General features: G+C 40.1%; 2 protein-coding genes across 5 annotated transcripts in view; one reads left to right on the top strand and one right to left on the bottom strand.

Annotated features, from left to right (window-relative positions):
- uggt2 (UDP-glucose glycoprotein glucosyltransferase 2) overlaps positions 1 to 7,475 on the top strand; it is a 59,860-nt gene extending 52,385 nt beyond the window's left edge. For 3 of the 4 annotated variants that reach the window (XM_088083288.1, XM_088083287.1, XM_042494123.2), the window contains 4 exons: positions 897 to 1,011; positions 1,112 to 1,228; positions 2,914 to 3,079; positions 5,316 to 7,475. In XM_088083288.1, the coding sequence (XP_087939414.1) occupies positions 897 to 1,011; positions 1,112 to 1,228; positions 2,914 to 3,079; positions 5,316 to 5,341 (424 nt within the window). In that variant the 3' untranslated portion in view covers positions 5,342 to 7,475. The remainder of the gene's footprint in view (positions 1 to 896; positions 1,012 to 1,111; positions 1,229 to 2,913; positions 3,080 to 5,315) is intronic. The other variant, XM_088083289.1, reaches the window with a different exon arrangement.
- Positions 7,476 to 7,749: 274 nt separating this feature from the next.
- On the bottom strand, positions 7,750 to 22,684 carry dnajc3a (DnaJ (Hsp40) homolog, subfamily C, member 3a). Its single transcript, XM_042494124.2, has 12 exons — positions 22,467 to 22,684; positions 21,852 to 21,962; positions 21,640 to 21,764; positions 20,715 to 20,789; positions 18,493 to 18,645; positions 18,171 to 18,352; positions 16,540 to 16,659; positions 16,096 to 16,201; positions 15,878 to 15,998; positions 11,066 to 11,198; positions 10,502 to 10,650; positions 7,750 to 8,313 (listed from the first exon to the last, which is right to left on the bottom strand). Exons 1-12 carry the CDS (start codon positions 22,546 to 22,548, stop codon positions 8,156 to 8,158), a joined length of 1,515 nt encoding a protein of 504 aa, XP_042350058.2. The 5' UTR covers positions 22,549 to 22,684; the 3' UTR covers positions 7,750 to 8,155.
- Positions 22,685 to 23,468: the final 784 nt, after the last annotated feature.

Genomic DNA, 23,468 nt, shown 5'->3' on the forward strand with positions numbered 1-23,468 from the left:
ACAGGTGTGTTGCATACTGCCAGTGATTAGACTGGGATTGGTCACTTTTACCTGCCTGTCCAGTGTTCATTCATGGTTACTCTTGTGACTGAAAACTCGGAATAAAGTGGAACACTGCGCAGATATAAGAGCGCAGAAATATTTTCTTCAGGTTTGGACTTACTGATGTTTCCATGTTTCCAACACTTTTCCAAATCTTCGCTGGGTAAAGCGGTGGTTGTGCTGCATCATTTTTTTTTTTTCTTAAAAAATAGCAATTTATCGATCAAATTAGTTGTCAATTCTTAATTGTCACCAGCTAAAAACTAACTAATAAATTGTGACTCCAGTACTGTGTCAGACAGTTTCATGGTGATTGGACACCAATTATAGTTGTAGTTCTTGTGGCTATATTTTAGTTTCAGCCTTCTACAAAAACAGCCATAGTGCATTAAATCAAGCACCAGGTATGTAATAAAGTGTTGAGCTGCTTTCTCGACATGTGGCCCTGCGTTCTCTCCGTCAGTGTGATGGCTGATCAGGGGACAGCCAGCAGCTGAACAGAGAATTTGCAGAACTTAAACTTTATATGACGGGACATATAGATGCCAGTGTGCTGCTTAGCTCTGCGGGGTGAGACAAAAGCAGCGAGTGACTGAACCGCATCGGTGAATCGCGGGAAAACATAAGGAAGTGAATGTCCTCTGGCAGACTTAAATCTAATAAATGAAACTACACAGTTGACACAGTTAGGTTTATTAATATGCCACGTTAGGTACAATTATCTGAATGTGCCTGGGGTATTATCTTTATTGAGTCATTATTTTTATTTTTATGAAGTCCTTCCTATGGGCTTCCCTTCATCCCCGTCTTCTCACACCTGTCTTTTCTCTCTCCTCCTCCTCTATTTCAACCAGCGCTCTGTATGTAGTAGATTTAAAGAAGTTTAGGAAGATTGCAGCTGGGGACAGATTACGAGGACAGTACCAAGCATTGAGCCAAGACCCCAACAGTCTGTCCAACTTGGACCAGGTACGTAACTCAGAGATGTAGAGTTTGTTCTCTTAGCACCTGCTATGTGCTTTGTCTGTTGTAGTAATGCACCTTAATATTTTTTTCTGATATTTTTTAGGACCTTCCTAACAACATGATCCACCAGGTGGCCATCAAGTCTCTTCCACAGGAGTGGCTTTGGTGTGAGACGTGGTGTGATGACACCTCCAAAGTCACAGCCAAGACTATAGACCTGGTGAGTCCATGGATCTGGATACCGGACTCATAAATGTTGTTGTTTCAGTCCATTGACCATTTCTCACCTTGCATGTGCAACAAAAAGCTTTCTAGCTTTCAATTTGACTTCTATGGTATGCGCCCCCTTGTATATGTGCAGAAATTTTTCTTCTGCTGGCCCCGCCCACAAGTTCCCACTGGGCTCGTAGACTTTACATTGTGATAAGGTCACAATTTTTTAAAGGTTCAGTGTGTAGGATTTAGGGGGCTTTAGTGGCATCTAGCAGTAAAGATTGCAGATTGTAACCAGCTGAAACTTCTCCTTGTTAGGATTCCTTCAGCGTTCAGTGTTCAGGAGGTCTTTACCAAGAGCCGAATTATCCACAGAGGTCTGTTCCTCTCCAAAACGAACTGACCTAGTGATTTAAACCAGTTAAAACACTGAACAAAGGAGTTTCGTGTTACAAATTGATGTTTCTCCAACGCTGTTCAGCATATTGGAGACAGGCCACTAGCCTAGCACCTGCTGATTTCCGCTCACTTTATTTTTCCTCTGATAACTGATACCTTTCAGATAATGTTTTGGAGGTTTTTACCAAGAGCCAAAGAGTTGTCTTCCTTTTTAAATCAAATGGGCACAGTGATTTAAACAGATAAAAATACTGAATAAAGCAGTTTCATGTTAAAAATCAGTGTTTTTCTGACACTCATCGCAGAGAGGCTGCTCACTACCGTAAGCAGCTTTCATAAAAACACAGATAGCCCCACAGCCTTTGTGGATACAAACGACTTCTTCTAAGGAATTACACACTAAAAACATACTTATGATATTTATTTAAATCACATTTCTCAGCTCAAATAAAAATTTTACAAATATAACACCGCCATGGATCATACATTCATGATAGAAAGAGCACTACAAAGTTCAGTTCATGGTTCCTTTCAACAGTTTCACAGTCGTCCCTTTATAATTATGCTCTATGGGGAAAATGCTTTTTTAGTTGCAGGTTTTGTTGCTGTTATTTGTTTGTTTTTTTTTTGCTGTCGTGCCACGAGGGACCACTGGAAAAACTTGGGAGCAAGGCTGTACTTTCCTGGGGGCCTGGTGAGGTCCCTGAGCAATTAGATCTACACTAAATAGAAATATGGGGAAAGCTAACAGGAATACCTGGGGATTACTACAGAATTCATGATCAAATCCAATTATTCCCTTTACTTAGATAGTAAAATTCCCTTTGTCTTTATTTAAATCACTCTTTTGTGTTGAAACATGCTGATAATTGAAAAAGTTTGAATATATTTGTATTTACACCATGTTTGCAGCTTTTTTTTTCGTAATAATAGTGAGCTGTAGCTGCAGCAGTACTGAAAAGCAGGAGCATATTTCCCAGCCATTAATGTCCACAAGGCACTTGGCATTTAGGAGACAACTGAGGAGCAATCCTGTAGTCTCCTAAACTAATTTAGAGAATTACTGGACGGGCTCCAGTGGACTGCAATAGGAAGCATTGTCTCATTGTGGTATAGGACACCACTTGGTAATTCAGACACAAGACATGGGCTAATGTCCTTTTAACAGAATTGGAAATCAAATTAGGTTCAAATGCCTGCCACAGACAGTGCTGGGAACGGCAATATGACTTGTTGGGGGAAAGTGGCACTGGTGGCGTGAGTGATGTGTTTTGTCTGCTTTTCCTGCTGCAGTGCAATAACCCAAAGACCAAGGAGCCCAAGTTAACGGCCGCAGCAAGGATTGTACCTGAGTGGGTTGAATATGACAACGAGATAAAACGGCTACTGAGGCGGGTCCAGGAACAGGAAGACACAGCAACACAAAAACAGACTCCCTCTCCCTCACAACATAACAAAGGTTAGAGTTTTTCACAGGTTTAAATTCACAATCTAAGACTTTTTTTATGCTCTTAATGAATATATTTCTTTCAAACTCTGGTCACACATTTGTTGACATCTCTGTTAGTGAGTACTTTTCCAAAATAATCCATATACCTGACAGGTGTTGCATGTCAAGATGCTGGTTAAACAGCGTCATTACTACACAGGTGTTCACTGGGATGGTCACAGTTTAAGTAGGGGTGGGCAATATATCGAATATAGCCTACTCGATGTATCAGTTTGTTCAATAAAATATATCTAGAGATATCTAAGATATCTAAAATAACTATATCACAAACATCGGGTATGAAATGTCACGCTTTTAAAGCCACCAGCATGAGACTTGCTAAATTACAGCATTTTGGTTCTCCATCTCTCTCCTACAGCTCTCTCTCTCACACACACACACACACACACACAAAGCAGGAGTCTTGCAGGGCTCCAGACTGTGACTATTCAGTCCCATTTTGTAACCATAGTGCACCACTTCAAACTGCAAATACTATTAATATATGAAATAGAGAGCTGTTAGTTTGTTTACAGCTTACGGTGAATAAATCATCATGTTTAACGACGCCACGGTAACAGTCTACCGTATGTGTGGTAGTGGCGGGAGTGTGAGCAGGTGGGGCGTTTTTTTTTTTGTTTCTGCAGGGCTATGATCGCTACTATTTAGTCACATTTTGCAAACGTGAAGCACCACAATGTCTTAAAAATCTTTGTAATAGATCAACTGGGGAGCTGTTAGATTGTCTCCCTGCTCACAGTAAATAAATCCTCACGGTTAAAGGCACCGCAGTAACAATTTAACTGTTTGCTAATGCTAATATCAAACTGTTGACCAGAAGCTTCAGATTCACAGCAAAAGCATCATCTCCGGTTGACATGAGCAGGGTCCTTCAGAATAAAAGCATCATGGTTTCTGATTACAGTTCTTTATTTAACTTTGTTACAGCAGTATTTTCTTTAACTTTATTATCTAGCTATAGCTACTTAATTTAACTTTATTGTAACTGTAGTTTATTCAATAATGTTATATTTTTGTGGAGATTAAAAAATATGTATACACACACGCACACACACACTATCATAAGACATTTCCAGTACTGCGTATGTGAATTTGGCAAAACATCTAACCGGCCTTACAACCACATACCACGTGTAGCCTCACCAGCTCATGACCTCCACGTCCAGCATCTTCACCTGCAAGACTGTGCGAGACCCGCCACGCGAACAGCTGATGCAACAAATGATTTGCACAACAAAAGAGTTTCTGCACAAACTGTTAGAAACCGTCTCAGGGGAGCTCATCTGCATGCTCATCGTCTTCACTAGGGTCTTGACCTGATTGCAGTTCGTCAACTTAACAGACTTGTGCGGTTGTGAGGCTGGTTGAATGTACTGGCAAATTTACAGTCAATGATATTGGAAACATGTTACGGTATAATGAACATTCAGTTCACAAGCAGCAGCTGTGATGGACGTTCCTGTCAGCATATTATTGACACGCGCCCTCAAAATATCTTTGGCAACATTCCGGGCTACTTTATTTGTCCCTGAGGAAATGTGTCTTGGACATAAAGGCTGCCACACAAAAATACATTTATAGTGCAAAAACAGACATAAGGTGCACAGCACAGACACGTGCAACATTAAGTGCATTCAGACACGTGCAACACTGCGCCTCATATTACACCCTCCTTATATCCTCAGTGTAGTAGATTCACAAATAGAGAGATGAAAAAGGTTTTATACCTGTTCAGGTATTTCCTCTTGTATTTACCATGTCTACCTTAGCGTCTACATGATGGGAGAGGGGTCTGAAATTATTTTACTTGTTTGTGTAACTGCAGTCTTTTTCATGTGACGATCCCAAGACACACCTGTGTAATAACGACGCTGTTTAATCAGTATCTTGATATGCCACACCTGTCAAGTGTATGGATTATCTTGAAAAAGGAGAAATGCTCACTAACACGGATTTTAACACATTTCTGACTAAAATTTGAGAGATATATATTCATTGAGTGCATGAAAAATTTAACATGAAATATCAAAGCAAAAAAAGGGGTTGCATTACATTTTTGTTCAGTTTATAACACAGAAATATCTTTTCTACTCTTGCATGATTAACATTTTTTCTGCCCAGTATTTGTTCTCTCTCATCACCGTGCACATGTTCATAGTTTCTTTCCATCCCGCCCTCTGTGCAGCAGACAACCGGCGTGATGAACTTTAGTGTCTGCCAGCACCACGCTGAAGAGGAAGGAGGCAGCACCTGCGAAGCTTGAAGACAGACAGTTCCATCTAAACTTAGCCTCGGAGCGTTGCATCCTCAGCCGGGGAGAAGGATGGGATATTTTCAGAGATGCCATATCTGCTTCGGCAGTCAATACGTCTTACTAAATTAACACGTGATGTAAAGTGTTAACTGCCAACTGTGAACTTGTGGTGTTGTATCAGCACTACAGTCAGGTCCTGGTTAGCGTGTGGTTACCGGAGAATGAAGTGAGAAGAGGAAGAATAATGAGGTGAGCTCAGTCACAGCACTCTTTTTCAGGTGTGTTTGAGGTAAATTGTCAGCATGAATTGCACTGATAATATTTGCAAAGAATCAAATGGAGAAGGCACATGTCTAAGAATCTAATCTCACAGCTTGTTTTTTTTTATATTTGTTAATTATGTTTCAAAAAGAGAATATCCTGATTTGACTGAAAAGCCCAAACCAAAGTTGCGACTGACATAAAGCTAGTCTGCTTTTACATTTCATCACTTGCTGCTAAATTGTGATATTACAACTTGGGGACTGTTTGATTATTATTGGGTGTAATTTTTATTTTGGCTGAAGGGAGGGAAGTTTGACCTTTTGGCAGAGTATGGGGGTATCTCTTGATTTTTTTATATTTTATCTATATTAGTTCAGCCTTCCCTTTTTAAGATTTATCTCATTAAAAAGGGATTTAAAGTTAGATCAAAACGAAAGCTTTCTTGTGTGTTTTACATGCATCATCAGGTCTGTGTCTGTGTTCAACCTTTACTTTCCTCATCACCATCAAATCAGCAGCTAAAAAAACACAATACATGTGTATCATATTAGTTTTAATGCCTTTGAGCTGGCCATGGCCAGAGGCATTTTGTTGTGATATCTGAAGAACACCTTGAGGGGATTTCTTCAAATTTGGCAAAAACGTCCATTTGGACTCAATGAACTGATCGGATTTTGCCGATCAAAGGTTGAGGTCATTGTGAACTTGTGTTTGTGTCATTGTCAGGAATGCAATATCTTCAGAGGCTTCTTTTTTTTTCAAATTTGGCACAAACGTCCACTTGGACTTAATGATTAACCGATTGGATTTTAGAAGTCAAAGGTCAATTTCACAGTGGCTTTACTTTTGTCTTATTCTTGTGAACGCAATATTATAAAAACGCCTTGCGGAAATTTCTTCAGTTTTGGCACAAGGACCCATTTGAAATCAAGGATAAACTGATTCAAACGTTTCATTCTTGTGAATGCAATGTTTCTGGTTTAATTCTACTTACTAATTTAATGTCTCTAATAAACAGTGCATTTTTTTACTATCCTTTACATTAGCTCTTTTATTCTGAATCTTAACAGAAATCTGAACCAAAGTAAAGCTAAATGTGTTCTGTGACAGTGGCTGTTTTCACCTCTGTGTGTTTGCCGTAAATGTTTATTTTTAAATGATGGGGGGAGAGTTTTTTTTTTTCAGTTTCAAAGGGAAGGTCCAACCCAAGGTAAGATTAGTTGGGAAGTGTCTAACCTTTTTATCAAATCAAAAATAGTCAGCCCCCCTCCAAAACCCAATAATTTTCCTACTGTCCCTGAGAAAAGCAGGTGGCAAAGAAAATTTACCATTTGCTAAACAGCGCCCCCTAACAGTGTCCAATTGTTCAATTGTAGCTTAGAAACCGTAGGAAGCAAATGTTAATGTGTATAATGTGTTCTAGATGACTTTGGCTCAGCAGACCAGGTGAAACTTTATATTTGCCAAGTTGTGGATCAAAAAAATCCTCATTTGCACACTGAAGATCCTGGTTTATGGGTTTACGATTTTAACTTATTACAGTATGTTTACATCTTGTGTACATTTAGCATCACTGCTTTAAAACCTCAGACATCATTTTTCAACCTTTGAATCCCACAATGAACCAGTGTTATTGTCTCAGGAATAAAATGGGTGTTGCTGCTCGACTGAAGCCAACTGTAGTTTTTCTGTCTTAAAAGTCGATAAAAAAATGGGTGCAGGAAGTCTGCTCTCAGGACACCCATCTCTCACTGTGCTGTGTCAAATAGAAATGTTTATATAACTGTCTGCTGGAGAAAAAAATAAACCTTTGCTACAAAAACGTCATTTCAAAATTTGAATTCTGTTGTTTCCTCGAGTGGTCAGCGGATGTTTGATTCATGTTCTTAAAGGTCTGCGACAACGGGATTTTCTTACACTATAATTTGTTGCACAGCACGAACCATTTCCACAAGTGGAAATGCATTTACAAGGAAGAGAAGCTGTGAAAATGCTTGCAATTAGGAAAAGGTTAGACGTAATAATGACGTGCCATTTCTCAAACTGTAGCAGGTCACTCTCCAACCTTTACATACAGCAATACTCCCCTCCCTCAGTTCAGTTCAAGGTACATAAATAGTTTTTTATTTACATTGCAGAAAAACTCCATTCTTATAAAAATAATACTGTACTTATGTACAAATAAATTCTTATGAATGGATGTGAATGGGAGAGTGTACAGTCTGTGGAAAGGATGCAAGTGTCAGAATTAACCACTTACACGTGACAGATAGAAGGAGCTTCACACATGGCAGATATGCGTTACCATAGCAACAGACATTCCCCAAAACGGAATTCAAAGTTGTATCATCAACAACAAAGATGCATATTGAATTAAGGTCACTGAATTAAAGTCACAGTTTTCTGAGCGTTACGATGCTCCTGACATTCCTCATGTCAGCAGTCTCCCTTTTAAATAGGGAGGAAAACACAAAAATCCGCTCCAGCTGTGTCACATACGAGCGTCCTCAGTTGAAGTTGAATTTAAAGTTGAAGGGTCCGGAGCCAAATGGGTTGAAACCCTGGAAGCCGTGGAAGCCTCCGTGGAAGTGCTGGTGATGATGATGACCCTGCTGGCTCTCTGGATCCATGGGATCCTCCCCGTGGTCGAACTTGGTTCTCATCTCTGGAAAAACACATAATTACAGAACAAAATTAAGAAAATATATACGCATCAGCTATACACACAGGACGAGGCATGTCACAATACCAGAAATTTAGTAGTTAATACCTATATCATTAAATTCCATAATTCGATACCCAATACGATACCATGGTAAAAACAAAATAAATCCCACTTTGTACTTCAAGATTAACTCCTTTATTAAAAACCTATAAATGTTATTATTAATCCCTGATGACCTCAAACGCAAAGTCTATGTGTGTTCATGATTCTGATATGTTAATATTTAACCTACAGTGTAGCAACATATTTCTCCTCCATGTTGTTCAGCATCTCTACATGTAAGACGTGACCGCCGGTCTTTTTAATCGGCTGTTTGTCCCGTCCCCTCTCCACTGTGATTGGACGGCTGGGTAAAAAGTGACAGTGATGAGCTCAGCGTCATTATGACCCTGGGTCATTTTGGATTGATGAGTCAGATCTCTACTCCCCTCTGAGTGTGTGTTTGTGTGTGAGTTTCAAAGGGTGATGAGAAACAGGTGGTGCATTTTCTGGCCTCTGCTGGGAGTGGCAAGAGTGAGGAGGAGTCACATTAACCCTTTTAGCACAGAAATCCAGCTACAGGGCTGCCACAAAGTCCTGTCTTTATACCGCCTTCGCATTTTCACACAGAACCACATGATGTGTGTTTTTTTAAATAGCACGCAGCACTCAACTGTCACAGCACGCTGTCTTGTTTTCTGGCTCGGTGGGTTGGGCTTACCTTCAGGGTGGAACCTGTGTGTGTCTGAAGGGGGCGGAAGTAATTAAGAGAGATGATTCAGAGCAGGTGTGGAGCCCCAGTTGAGAGGAGATGTTTTTCTGAGACTGTGGAGTTTCCTCTTTTCCACATGAAGTTTTGTTATCTGTCTTTTAAGTCTACAAATTAACTGTCAACGGGAGTGCTGAAGCAAAGAAATGTTGGATCGCAGAGCGCGAGCTGACCGAGTGATGGCAGACAGCTCCGGGCCGAGACAGCAAGGATCCAGGTAGGCCTACATCCCTCACTGTTAGCCCGGCAGCTGAACGCTTACTCTGATCATACATGTTCAGGAAGCCAAACCATGGGAGCCTAGACCAGTGTTCATAAAGAGTAATATACTTTACAGTTTCAGGCTGTGATAAATGGTGTCATTTTGCCCATTTTTCTTAAGAAAACAAAAATTAAGAAAAAAAAAACAACAAAACTTTAAAGAAAACAAATACCTCGTCAGCTACAGAAAATACATTTACTGTTATGTTACATTAATGTGACATTGTTTACTACACAAAACACATTTCCATGACTTTTCCAAAACTTTCAATGGCTTTTGCTAGTTCAGTGACTTTTCCAGGCCTGGAAATTGTGATTGTGAAGTTTCGTGACTTTTCTTGGTTTTCCATAAATGTGGGAACTGTGATGTTATGTCCAGGTTCTCCTAGACTGGGGACATGGCAGCATTTTACCCCAAAAGTTGGCTATTTTTGAACTCTTAGCAACCAGAGAAAAAGCTCAGAGCCTCGTCACACTGCTGGTGTTTGTTGCACAGTGTGAGTGTGAGGTGCTACAACTGCAAAGCTTGTATGAATACTTTGGCCTCAGGAAAAAAGGCTTTTCGACTGGAAGAGTCTGTCGTCTTCCACGTATTGTCGTTATTCTTCTGTGGTGGTTATTTTTTAAGCATTTAACAGCAGACCGGACACCTGTGGGCGTATATGCTGCCCCGTTAGGTCCGGAAATACTGCATCCCCCGAAAAATGAGGACCATCATGTTCTCAGAATTTTGGTATTGACTTAAGTATCAGTCCTGGAGGACATCTAGTGTTTGACTTTATTTCTTCTGGGTTCCTGAATGTGATCAATTTATGCTGGAAAATTTGGGGATCATGAAATGAGCATTGCTTTGTTTGGAACATTTAAGTTCTGACCAATCAAACAATAACTTGAAACTGTTGAATTGGGTAGTGAGTTGTGTTGTCTTCAGCATTGTTTCTCCCGTATAAAACCATTTTACTGAACTAAAAAACACACACAGGGAAACAATGAAGGTTTTGAGCTACTTCAGCTAAATAGCAAGTAGTGAGCTGTTCGCAGCAGCCCCTCAGAGGCCTGGCATTTACTGACTGACAGTAACAACTTTCCACTGACTCTGCAGACCACAAAACTTTTTACCTGGGTCAGTGAGAACCTCTTTAGCCTGAGCGATGTCGATGAACTTCTTCTCCGCCTTCTTCTTTTCCTCTGGATCCTGGAAGTTGTCCGGATGCCACTGTTGTGCCAGTTTCCTGTACGCTTTGATAATCTCCTTTTTCTGGGCAGTTCTGTGACAGCAGGGAGAGCGTTATCAGCACACGTATTAACAGACAAAAAACGCTCCCCTTCCCTTCTTTTCAGCACAAGCTGGATGTAATCATACTCATCCAGTTGTTGGGGTTATCACATTAGCTCTCACGTAATAAAACATTACTTTTTATTGCTTTAAAATGCAATGTTGTATTGTGAATAGTGCTTCTGAACAGAAATGTTCAAAGAGGATAAATGATGCAGATTTGGTTGCAGAAAGGCTCTTTTGTAGAGCAGTAGTTCTTCAACACAATCCAAAAAACAAACTGCTTTCTGATGCAGTCTCATAAAACAAACAAACCAAAAAAAAAAACTGTTTTTATGAAATTCCCTGTCCGTAATACACCAGTATGAATGGAAGAAATCTCCGAAACTCCAGTGATCAGGGCCCACCTCTTCACTCCCAGGATCTTATAATAATCCCTCTTCTGAGACTGTTTGAGAAGCCGCTGAGCTCTCTCCAGGCCTTCTTTTATCTGACGGTCATTCTCACTGTGTTTGGCAGCGGTCTCGTAGTCCTTAATGGCTGGAAAATAAAAATGGAGGACAGAGTCAGTATCGCTTACTCATCCAAAGCAGCTAATGAGAAGTGAAGTGCGGTATTTAAAGACAGCCCTTCAATGGAAGGAAACACAGGACCTTCAGACCTCGTTCTGGCAAGCATCCACCTAAAATGTTTAAGCGTCTTTGAGCAGGACACAGGGTGAAGTTCTGTGTCTCAGCCTCAAAGTAGATGATGTACCCCACGTATAAGAAACTATATGTGAACAACAATGTTTTAAATTGGTCTATTATGGAGCGAGAGCGCTGCAGCTAACAGCCGCGAAACTAGCTGCAATGTAACCACTCTGGCCATGTTGGCACCGTCAGTGTACGTCCACTAAAAGTGCTTGTTTTTGCCACTGACAGGCTCAGATTGTTAGTGTCTCACAATGTTTTGAAAAAGGATCCATACAATAATGGAAATTTTTGTCAAAGACTAAGATGATTTTTGTTAAATTAGAAACAGCCCTGAAATCGCCATTGCCAAATACATCCAACTCCATTTAAATAAATAAATAAAATAAATGAATAAATAAATGTACCCACTGTTCCAACAATTACCAACTCTCCTTTGGTTGAAATGAAATCTTAATTCACCCAGTTGGAAATGAAAATATGCTGGCTCTATACATGTTTAATTTAGTGTTCATTTAAAATGAGTCTGGTGGGTTTGGCAAAGGTGATTTCTGGGCTGTTTAAGTCAAACAAAAAGGATATAACTCTTGAACAAAAGGGTATAACTTGTTTGGGATCCTTTCCATGATGGTGTCAGACGCTGATAACAATCTGAGCCCGTCAGTGGCCAAAACAGGCACTTTTAGCGTACGTACATTGGCGGTGTGATCATGTAAAATTGCAGCAGCTTTCAAAGCTGCTGCTTGATACTGACCCAGTTTCAAAAACTTTTGTTCCCATTAGCCACTTAGACATAAAAACACTGGAGTTTAGGATCCAGGTAAAAATTAAAGTTAACCTTAAATCATGTTAGCATTTGCTTATTAGGACTAAAGACAAAGTACAGCTGATGCTGATGTGATTGTCCTTAATTTGGCAGGTATTTAATCATAATGTTTAAGCCAAATTTTAATTTTGACCTGATGAGAGTGTTAGACAAAAGGTCACTTAAGTTATTACAATGCATTTTGGGGGGACCTTTAAGGTCTGAACCGACTGTCATCTTTATAGCGATGCTGCCAACATGGCTAAAAAACCAATAGCTGAAATGTCAGATTTATCTAAAGACAAATAATTAAAAACACAAATTGAAATCAGGCGTTGTAGCTGTCTGAGACTGCTGCGGTGAGGATGCGATCATTTGTAGTGAGGTGATGTAACGTTCAACAAAAAACATCTCTCTAAAATGTTGTTGTTGCCAGAATCATTAGCATTGGCAGTGTCCTTGTTCATCCCATCTCTGAAAGCACTTGATCTTCTGCTGTTAAATAAACCGCTTTATTCATCACCAGCTTCAGATCATGTTGCAGCAGCTCTCGGCTGTTTGTGCGCGCATGTTTGGGTGCTTTGAGGCTTGTTTACCCTGTGAGGTGCACTGAGGTGAATTTAACACCCATGGGCTCTGACAGTTTAAAAGCCCACATGAGGTCTGACATCCCCACCTGCTGATGTGCTCATGCCATGTTAATAACATCATACACAGCCTATCAAACCATATTTTTGGGGTATACACTGTAGATGGGACTATTATGGACAAAGTTAAAGCAGTTTACCTATTATATGATGTAAAAGAAAACTGCCATTGAGCTTTAATAAATCTACACCTCATCTTTTTTTTGTGAATACCAACAATTAAATACATTTCCCTTTGTGCCTGTTAGGGACTAAAGGCATTCAAAATGGACACAAAAAAACACTATTAACTTTTAAAAAAAAAAAAAAAAAGTGTGCTCATTATGACAGATAACAGAGCAAATACTGTCTTATTCTGACTCCGATCTCCCATCCACAGCATTTGTCCTGTACTGTGTGACAGCTTCTCTTTGCAGCTGATTAACTGCCTGTACAGCCATATTAAAGTCTCAGGTATTATAATGTTTTCCATCTGCAGCCTCATTTAAATGACGCACACTGTCAAACTGTGGTCGCACATAACAGATCCACTGTAGTTATCTCAATTTCGACTAGCAGCAGACTGCTGGAAAATAAGCACAGAAAGTCTGTTCTCTTGTGTGCATCACACTGGTTGGTTATGAGTCATCAGTTTACAGTGTTTTAGTTTATGTAGTGCAAATCAATAGGAGTGTTAGAGCCTGACGTACGGGAAACAGTTTCTGGTTTGAAGAAAAAAGTGACGATAGACCACAAAAACAGTTAGTTTTGACTTCTTTACCTCAGTGTCATTCAGTGTCCACGACACTGAGTCCCCACCAATATCAATCCTATCCTTCTTTTAAAGCCATTATGTCTCTCATTGTTCTTTTTCAACTTCGGGTTTGTCACATTTTTCTACAACTAAAGCTTTATTGGTAAGTTTTCTTTTTGGCACTTGTTATTTTGCCCTTTTGGTTTTTTGTCCGGCAGGAGCAGCTCTCCCTCACCTGCCATCACGATTGGGTACCGTTCACAATTGACATGATACTGGCATAGATACCTAGACGTTGGTACCAGTAGTGAGGAAAAAAAGAGACTTGAATCTGTAATAAACCCTGAGACGCAGCTGAGATGTAACCCTGCACAGAGCTGGTGCAGACAGCTGCGTAAATTAAAACGAGAATGCATCAGTTTTGTGAGACGTGCAAGTAAAAAACTCGCCTGATTGGCTTGCAGTCTCAGGATGAGTACTTGAGAACTCGTTTGTACATAGCTATTTGTTCAAAATATAGAGTACTCAACACAGCCCCTCCCACATGAGACAATGCCTTTTTTTTAAAAAATGTTACTTTTCAAAATGGGTAAAATCTTAATAAATGCGACAGGGCTTACTGTTAGAATCACACGGCTAACGTTACCTAACAACAATTAACAGGTTTTAACAGGTATTAACGACCGAGTTAACTTGTGCTAACCAACAGACAGTGAACTGACCCGGAGGAGAGTGACCTCAGAGACGGCCCTTTCGTGCTACGTTTAACCTGCTTCATCAATAGCAAAAACATTAAATTTATGGTTTATTAGGCTAATTGAAACCACTTTGCTCAATAAAAAAGATATCAAATTGCATTTCTTTTCCATTGTCAGCCACGGTGCTCTCTCTCACCCTGATGCATTCTGAGGTACCAAAATTTGGTACTGATTGATATAAAGTGAATTGGTATGTTGCAGTACCAATGTAATTCAAGCAGTAGCCTTGAATGCACAGTTCTGTACCCAACCCTACCTTTCACACTACCATTAGTAGATGGGAATATCTGTATCTATTTTGCATTGGATAATAAAATCTATAACATTTTTCCAATATCTGAGCCAATTTTTGGCTTGTATGAGACTGATAGTCATTAGTGAATAGCGAATGTGTGACATTTCAAACTGAGCAGCTGGAGTGAAAACGATTCTGTAGGAACCAGGGTTTAGACATTTCATTGGCAATGTGTGCACAAAGACACTGCGATGGGTGGGCTGGCTTACATCACATTTCAGACTTAATTGACAGATAAACATAAAATGTAGGCAGGGATTTTGACAAAAATATCCGTTGGCTGTTTGCGCGGCGGCAGCAGAACATCAGGCGACAGGTAAAATGATGGCTGGAACACAAAGTTCCTGGGGATTTCACCATCTGCCTTCACTGGACCCTCCGCGATTTGACAACAGATAGTGGAGACCGTTGTCTCAGCCTAATTCCCACTCTGCCAGGAAAGGCTTTATGGAGATAGTAAGTGTGAGTGTGTGTGTGTGTGTGTGTGTGTGTGTGTGTGTGTCTCTGCGTGTATGTTTGTTGGCACTGCCACTGAAGAATGGCTTTAGGCTTGATAAACAAGAAATTCTGCATAATTTCAGCCAGCAGTGCAGGGCAACTCTACATCTTGATGGCTATACTTACTCCTAACACACAGTGCTCCACAGTTCATTCAAATTATAGTGTGCGGGATAAACGCTCCAACAGATGACGTTTGTCTTCTTCAGGCTTTAGACATAGTAGTTATATGCTTTAACCAAATTAGATAAGGACACCCCTGCTGCATTTATCTACATCAAGTCTTTATTGTGCTTATTTAAATTCAAAGTCAAAATGGATTTGGTGATGAACAGAGAGATTGTGTTAAATGAGGCAGACTTTAATTTATTATGATCACCCATTCCTTTTCTGACAGCAGCCTGACAGCATTTTCCTTCAGATGTTTACATTAAAGTCACATTACTTTTCCCGAAGACAAATTCCAACAAATCAAATGATCAGAGATGCTCATATGATGTGCTGTTAATATTCCAAAGTAATTTTACTGCGTATTTTGTTGAAGTGTTACAAGGACCCCCTGTGTTAGACTCCTGCCATGACACCAGTGTACAGTGAAGCAGAGTTAGGATGATCACAGCAGACAGTCTACCAACCTTTACTGACAAATAAATTCCCAGTAAAGGTTGGTAGACTCAACAGCATTTAGTATGATTCTGGTTCGGCATAAATTTACAGACTAACTCCATTCAATAAAAAAAAAAAGAAAAAAAAAGATTTAAATGACATATAGGTCAATCTGACGGGCTCACCTTCCTCATACTGTTCCTCTTGGACATAGGCCTCGGCTCTGTCCTTCAGGACGTTAACGTTCTCTGGGTTCGACTGGAGGACTTCACTACACACTGAGACAGCTCTGCTAGCCTGCTGGCCCTGCTCGGGAAAAAAAACAGACGTGTAGTTCGATTTATTGTTTCATGACGTCAAAGAGTGAGTGAATGCATCTCACGCTAGCAGAGAGGGGTCTTACCTGTGCCAACGCGTGGCACATGCGCTCTTTGGCGAGGTGAGAAAAATGGTGCACGTTGGGCTCAGTCTTCATCACTGCTTCATATTTGCTCACTGCGTCTTCATACCTAAAAAGCAGGAAGCAGGTGGGTGTTTGAACAACGCTGCGACACTGTCGGTACAGCAGAAAGCAACATGGATCACTGAGCCCACGAACATCATTCCACTCTCTTATTTGCTCTGTTTCGTCTTGTGAATATGATGTCTTATGTATGTCAAATGTGATGTGGCACCCATTCACATCGAGATGGGATTTGCATGCCTGTTTGTAAGATCAGAAAGTCGGAGCGCTTGAAGGGAAAGGAAGCAGTCATTCTGCAGCTGATGCAATGCCTAGCACTCAGAAAGGATATTATTTTATATTTACAGGGATATACAATTGCCAATTGCAAACACACACACACACCTCTGCTCTTGGATGAGTTCCTCTGCAGACTGGATCTGTTTGTTGAGCTTCTTCACCTGCTTGTAATGGCTGTAACATTGTTTGTGATCCGGATCGAGCTTCAGGCACTCGCGCACCTCACTGCAGATCAGACAGGAGGAGGAAGGTCAGAACAGGCTAATTTTCCAAATCACCCCATGTGCAAGGCATGGAGGGTGGACAAAAATAACACCTTAAAATAACACACAACAGATCCTAACTGTTATGTTCTTTCTGAGCTATAGTTTGTATTGTTGTTTAACAAATATCCTGTTATGTGTCGCATTAGAAAGTGCTTCTGTTGGTCTAATCGTGATCATTGGTCCTAATTTGATAACGTTCCTTTTCTGTATTTAGAATGTATCCTCCAGATTTGTTTTGTCACATTACAGTCAATATTTTAACATTGTTCGTGATTGGCTTTGTTCATTTCACAGGCAAATAATGAACTAAATACCAATTAGTAGTATGTGCCAGCTATTTAAAAAAAAAACCTTAAAAAAAAATATCACTTTTATGTGACTTTTCAAAGCGACACGAGACTATTTAAAGAGCTCTAAGCGGCAAGATTGGCAAGGTTTGTGCAGGCAAGTCCACTGCCAATATTTAAAGAATTGCATTTGCAAATATGAGTCATTAGTCAAAGATTTTTATATTTTGAGGTGTCATTATAACAAAAAAGACCCATTCAATTTAGAGAAAACAGTCTAAACAATAACATAAAGGTCCAGTTTGCAGGATGTAAGGAGATATACTGGCAGAAATGGAATATAAGAAGCACCTTTTCTTTAGTGTTGAAATCATCTTAAAATAACAATGATGTTTTTGGTATCTTAGAATAAGCCGTTTATAGCTACATAGGGAGTAGGTCCCTCACTACAGAGAAAACCTTGTTGTTCCACCGTTTTTCTACATTTGCCCAGAACGGCCATGCCAAACACTATCTCTAGATAGGACTATTTGTTTTTTTGTGTCAGCTAGCCCCTATGTGACAAGCAGCATCGGAAAAACACTGATTTGTACCGTGAAGCTGCTTTATTCAATGTTTTTACACACTCACCCGGTCAGTGTGTTTTTGCTAGGAATTGAACTCTGCAGATAATTTGGCTCAGGGTAAAAACCTCCTGAACAATCAACACTGAAAGAATCCTAGCCCAGAGTTCACGCTTGGCACATGGGAAGCTGGTTGTGGTTTTTGCAGTCCTCACCACTTGAAGCCACTAATCCAAAACACTCCTTAAATGCAGGACTATTGCATTGTATAGTGAGACATATTCTGTTTTTTGTCTACCTCCTTGTCACATAAAAAATATATAAATCAAAGAAATATGTATTAATAAATATAACTTTGCCAACCACCCTCTATAGTACCACACTGATATGAAGTACAGCTTCAATCAAACAGTGTAGTGTCTTTAGACAAATAATGTCAATGTGCAACATATATTTTGCAATCTTTTGACTGTGCCATGTTTGATTTTTGAAGAAACACCTTAGGGATTAGGAATATATGTCATAGTGACACTCAGTTAAATCCTGTGACTTGTTATATGTCTGATATTGACACAGTGCGAGAACTTCCACAAAGAAAGCAGTCTGCATGTGGGTCTTACTTGAGGGACATCTCATGGTCTCCAAGATTATAGTAGATGGTGCTGAGTTTGTAGAAGGCCTGGGTGTTGTCACTTTTTAACTTGGATGCAGCTTTGAGGTCACTGATGGCCTTCCCCATCTCTCCCATCTGAATAAAACACTCTGCTCGCATCTCACGAGAGGTCACGTCCCAGACACAAGTCTGTAACAGGCGGACAATAACTCTTACAAACTGCAATACTAGTAGCTGTAGAAATGCTCTGCACACTCTGTAGTGATGATAACACGGACAGTGTCGTGCTCACAGGAAAATGAGGCATGCTGACAAGGCAGGTATCTTACCTCAATGACGGTGTCAAGCTGGTCAGCAGCTGTCACGTAATCCCGACTGTTGAAGCTGCTGTGTGCCTCAGCCACCAGCCGCTGAATTTCATCTGACTTTGTCAGCTGACTCTGGGCTTCCCCCTCCTCTTTGTTGCTGGGGTTTGACTTCAGCTGAAGCATTACAAGACAAGACATTACATTGCATACTTATAGTCATCATGATCAAATCAGTCTAGCTGGGGAAAAGAGCTAGAATGACAAAAAAAGATTGAAGCCATGACAGAGTAAGATATAGGAGGTGTGGACTGCAGACCACAGTGTGCTTAAGAAAAATGAATGCAGTCCTTCAACACGTTGCAATATGAGCTCTCGTATTTCTGAAGGGTCTTTTGCCGACTTTGCCTCTTTAAAACGTTGCCTATCACAGCATTAGCAGTGCTCACCATTGACTACCCATATTTATCATATTCACAAGTGCAATCTCAGCTAACAAAACATCCTTTACAAACAGGCTGGGGTACCCTGGAAGTGTTTCCTTCAATCTCAACTTAGGAAGAAGCGTAATGCATAAATGTGACGCATTAAGCCAAGCCAGCATTGTGAACTGCCAAAGCAGCAGGACAGCATGCGCCTATGGTCAGATCCATTGACATCATACTGGCAAAATGTTGCCCTCATAAATCGTAGCAGCCCAGATGTTTGTTGGCCTCTGCTGGGAATGTGGCCTCTTGACCTCTTGGAGGATAAGGCAATACACTTGACTATAATAAGAAAACTTGAGGTTTCTTATTATAGTCAACATCTCAGCCATCTGTTTGCAGCAGCTCCTGCAGAGCTGAGTGGACAGGCGGCTGGCTAACCTAACCTGTCTTTATTAGGTTGACTGACAGCATGCATTTACTAAACCAAAAGAGTTTTCATGTCAGCTCCATGAGAAGTAATCAACAGTGGTTTTATGTATTGATTTGTTGATTTTATTTCCCCACCCAGCCTAGGAGATGACGGAAATCTGCCTGTAGTGAAACAGGCAAGCTCAGAAAGAGGCTAGGCGCCTTGATAAATCATATTAGAAATGGTTAAGTTCCAAACACATACACCGCAGGATATTTGTGCGATTTAAACAGCTGTCCATACAGATTATGCATCACTAAACGCAACAAAATAGGCTCAAAGCGGAAAAAAAAACGCAGTGTGTCAGTTTGTATTGAAACATCTTTTCTGTGAGAAAAGTGATGGATGTCAAAACCACTTTCAGTGGTCTCCCAGAGATTGACTGTTTAACTAGTATTTAAAAAGGACTGATAATACACTTTAGCAGCCTCTAGACCATTTAATATCTTATATGAGCCATCGGAAGTTTTACATTACAGCCATCCAAACAGGAACACAAGACTTAAACAGTGGGTTTCAACCAACATATAATAAAGCTAAACAGAGGTTGACTGGCTTCCTGTATGTGTACAGTACAAGAAACTGTAAAGCTAGAAAACTACTGATCCAAACAGACTTGTGTTGCTGCCCTTGGCACAATGTGACACTGAAGTTCGCGTCCTATCCGCACATAAAGAGGAACTTAATTTTTGCCTGTATGATTACCTCACCTGAGAGTACAGCAGCTTTAAATGGAATCAAGGAGTCAATAGTAGATATTACAAGGGCATTTATGTCTTCTGGGAGTGTTGTGAAACTTCTCCGTAAAATGGTAATTCAAATGGAAAATGCATTAGCAAGCTTCAATCCTTAACGAGCACTTTTAAAATTATCCCTGAAGGCCCAAATGAGAGTTCACTGCCAATTTAATTATGATCTACATCTTCTAAGATGGCTTATGGATGCAGGGTATCCTTCTCTAAGGTCTTATGTGGCCTATGCGCATCCCCTTTTAACTTCCTTGCTACTTGGTTTCAAAGACTTTCGTTAAATCCATTCATCAATAACAAAACCTCATACTATTACTGTACATTATAGGGAAATTAATAATACAAATTAAGTGTGCAGACCGCATAGAAAAACATGAATACCCCTAATAACAATAAACCTGTGAATAAGTTAAAGTATTGCCTGTATTTCAAATCATATTGATAAAACATAAAGTCTTCATGCTTAGGTTTAGTTTCACTTTAACACCAGGTAACAGATCAACACTGACACCTCCTGGCAAACTCTGTTTATTTAACAAATGAGTGACTTCTTCTCAGTCTTCTTGCTGTGGAGTTTAAACTGGATGTTACTATACTTACCACCTTCTTAAAGTCAGTCTCTGCTTCATCCAGTCTCCCCTGCTTCAGAAGCAGATTTCCCCTCTGAAGGCGTGCCTGTTGAGAGAGAGGGAACGTTTGCATAAGAGTGCAAATGTAGACTTATCAACACAGCTGACATAACTTATCCATTTCCCAGCTCAGTTGTGCCTTTGCCTAATTTAGACTATAAACCTTTACTTAAACACATATCGTATATATATGCAAATTATTCTTCCATTTACTTGTGTATGATAGAGATGTCTCGCACTTTTCCGTCACACCTGTGATGCAAGTCTGCAGCATTGCAGAAAACTTTGTGCAACTATAACCTTTATTTAATGTTCAAGTGTGTGGGAATTTGGAGAATATATTGGCATACAAGGAGTATAATATGATACGTTTGTTTTCTTTTACGTATTATCTCCTGAACTAAGAATCGATGTATCTGTTATTTTAGGATGAGCCATTTACATCTACATAAGCAGTGGGTGCTTGTTTATTGAGATTGCCATGTTCCACCGCCATACCCTTCATAACAAAAGCATTCGAGAAGTGTTTTTTTGTTTGTTTTTTACGTAAAACTACTTTAGTTAGTGTTTTCTATGTAAATCACTAGGTCTGTTTATTTTGGAGAGAAGGAGACTTCTGTTGATAATTCAGCTCACGGCAAGAACAAATTATTTGTAACATCTTTAACCGGTTTCAATCACCTGGTTCTTTTGTTTTGGAGAGGGGGAGACCTCTGCGGGTAATTTAGCCCCCGGAATAAAAATGCCTACAGTGTTTCTTTAACTAGGAAGTCACATTTAGATTAACACTTCTTTTTCAGCATTCAACACAAACACAACAACAATAGAAATACATTTAGTGCAACTGTGTAAAAGTAAACGACTGCAGAGCAACTAATGTAAAAAGAAAAACTCACAGATGTGAAGTCTGGTTTGAGTTCAATAACTCTGCTCAGATCTGGCAGTGCAGACTTTGACTTCCCCATTGCGAGAAACACTGTAGCTCTCCTGTAGTAGGCCATGTAGTTTTTGGGATCCCCGTCTGGCAAAAGGGCAAAGAAAACATGACTTTGCAAGTTCATAATTATGGAAACTAGGGTATAAAACTCTGCATGCCTCTGACACTTACCCACAGCAGCATGAAAATGAGAGAGGGCATCGGCTAGCTGGCCAGCAGCGAGCAGTTTCTTCCCCATCTCCATATGATTGTCCACACTCCCATCTCTGCCACATTTTACTCCTGGAAAACATAAACAACACTGATATCCCGCTCCACAACACATTGTTTATTACCACAAACCACTGACTATAGTACAGTACTCAGTACTCAGTACTACAGTACTAATCGTTATTAGATTCACGTTACCATCAGGCGGCAGCATGTCACATAAATCAAGTGAGTACATTACAGAGAGATTACTTTGACATGTAGGTTAGCTAGCTAGCTGTCACAACTACGCTATAAGTCATCACTTGGTTTGCTTACACCAAAGACAGTAACATTAACAGTCCAACGAAGAAGTAGTGTAGTTTCTCTGAATTGCCTCTGATCTCAAACTAACTTGTTACTTTAACAAAGTTAATGACCCCAAAACGTTTTGACGTTAGCTTTAGCTTAACGTTAGCCAACGACTATCGATTTCCAGCTAACGTTAACATTAGACAGCCGTCACGAGCAGGCTGTGGTCAAAGTACTATGGACGTGAACGTTAGCTCGACAAGTAGAGTATAGTCAGCTGCTTACCTTCATATCTCATGTCAATCAAAACAAGGACATATGGGATGTAAGTTAGTATTTTGTGAGCGACATGGTCGATGGAAACCATGGTTAGCTTAGCATCAGGTAGGTCCAATCTCGTTTTGTCCCGCAAACGTCAGCCGATGTTATTCTAAGTGGCGTTTAATTCTCAACAGTCCCATGTGTTGACCGCAATTCAGAGATTTCTCCTCTCTTCCCAGTCACACATAGCAGAGCTGAGTGCTCAAGCGACCGGTCGTGGGTGACTGTGATTGGCTGGACTGTTTGGAAAACACCGCCCACCTCTGCTGGTTCAACAGAGAGGAGCCACGGCAGCACAAGACCTGTCAGCACTGTGCGTGGATGTGTATGTGTATGGGATTTCCTGCATTTGTGGGGACCATTAACTGCATGGTGGGGACCCAGTCGTGGTGTGTTCCGATAACTTCTGGGCACCCAACTGCTGGTCCTCAAAAAATGAATTCATATTAATCCAATCCATTAATCCAAAATTTCCAAAATGTGTGTGTGTGTGTGTGTGTGTGTGTGTGTGTGTGTGTGTGTGAGAGAGAGAGAGAGAGAGAGAGAGAGAGGAATAATCTATAATATAGCCTAGCCATAAATACTCTATTTAAGATATTATAGCAACACTTTTGTTTTTACTCCCATTTTCCACAGGCTTAAGTTAAAGTTAAAACTATTTTTATGCACTATTAAGGAGCAGACATCTAGCATTGTTGTAAGTCTTATTCAGTTGTTTAGTTAGGATAAGTAACAATTCCATAAGGTTACATACTCCAATGACTGATTGCCCAACACTGAAAACTTTTGTTCACATGGGTAAAAGGAACAGAAGTCTAAGCATGTACTTAAAATGTCAAAAGTATCAAAAGTGTCAAAAGCAGAGTGGTCCCTGTAAGGATTCTTATTATGTACTGAATCATTATAAAATAATGTAAATATAATGTAACAAGATTTAAGCAGTAATAATGTAGTAAGTCAAGACAG

The sequence above is a fragment of the Plectropomus leopardus genome, chromosome 10 (genome assembly GCF_026936395.1).
Source record: "Plectropomus leopardus strain MGB_pleo_1.0 chromosome 10, ASM2693639v1, whole genome shotgun sequence".
Classification (NCBI taxonomy): domain Eukaryota; kingdom Metazoa; phylum Chordata; class Actinopteri; order Perciformes; family Serranidae; genus Plectropomus; species Plectropomus leopardus.

Excerpts from the sequence above, each read along its gene's own strand:
- dnajc3a (XM_042494124.2), bottom strand. The coding sequence starts at position 22,548 with ATGGTTTCCATCGACCATGTCGCTCACAAAATACTAACTTACATCCCA. Across the intron at positions 16,202-16,539 it reads GAACTCATCCAAGAGCAGAG|GTATGAAGACGCAGTGAGCA; the intron begins GTGTGTGTGTGT and ends CCTGCTTTTTAG. Across the intron at positions 15,999-16,095 it reads TGTGCCACGCGTTGGCACAG|GGCCAGCAGGCTAGCAGAGC; the intron begins GTAAGACCCCTC and ends TTTCCCGAGCAG.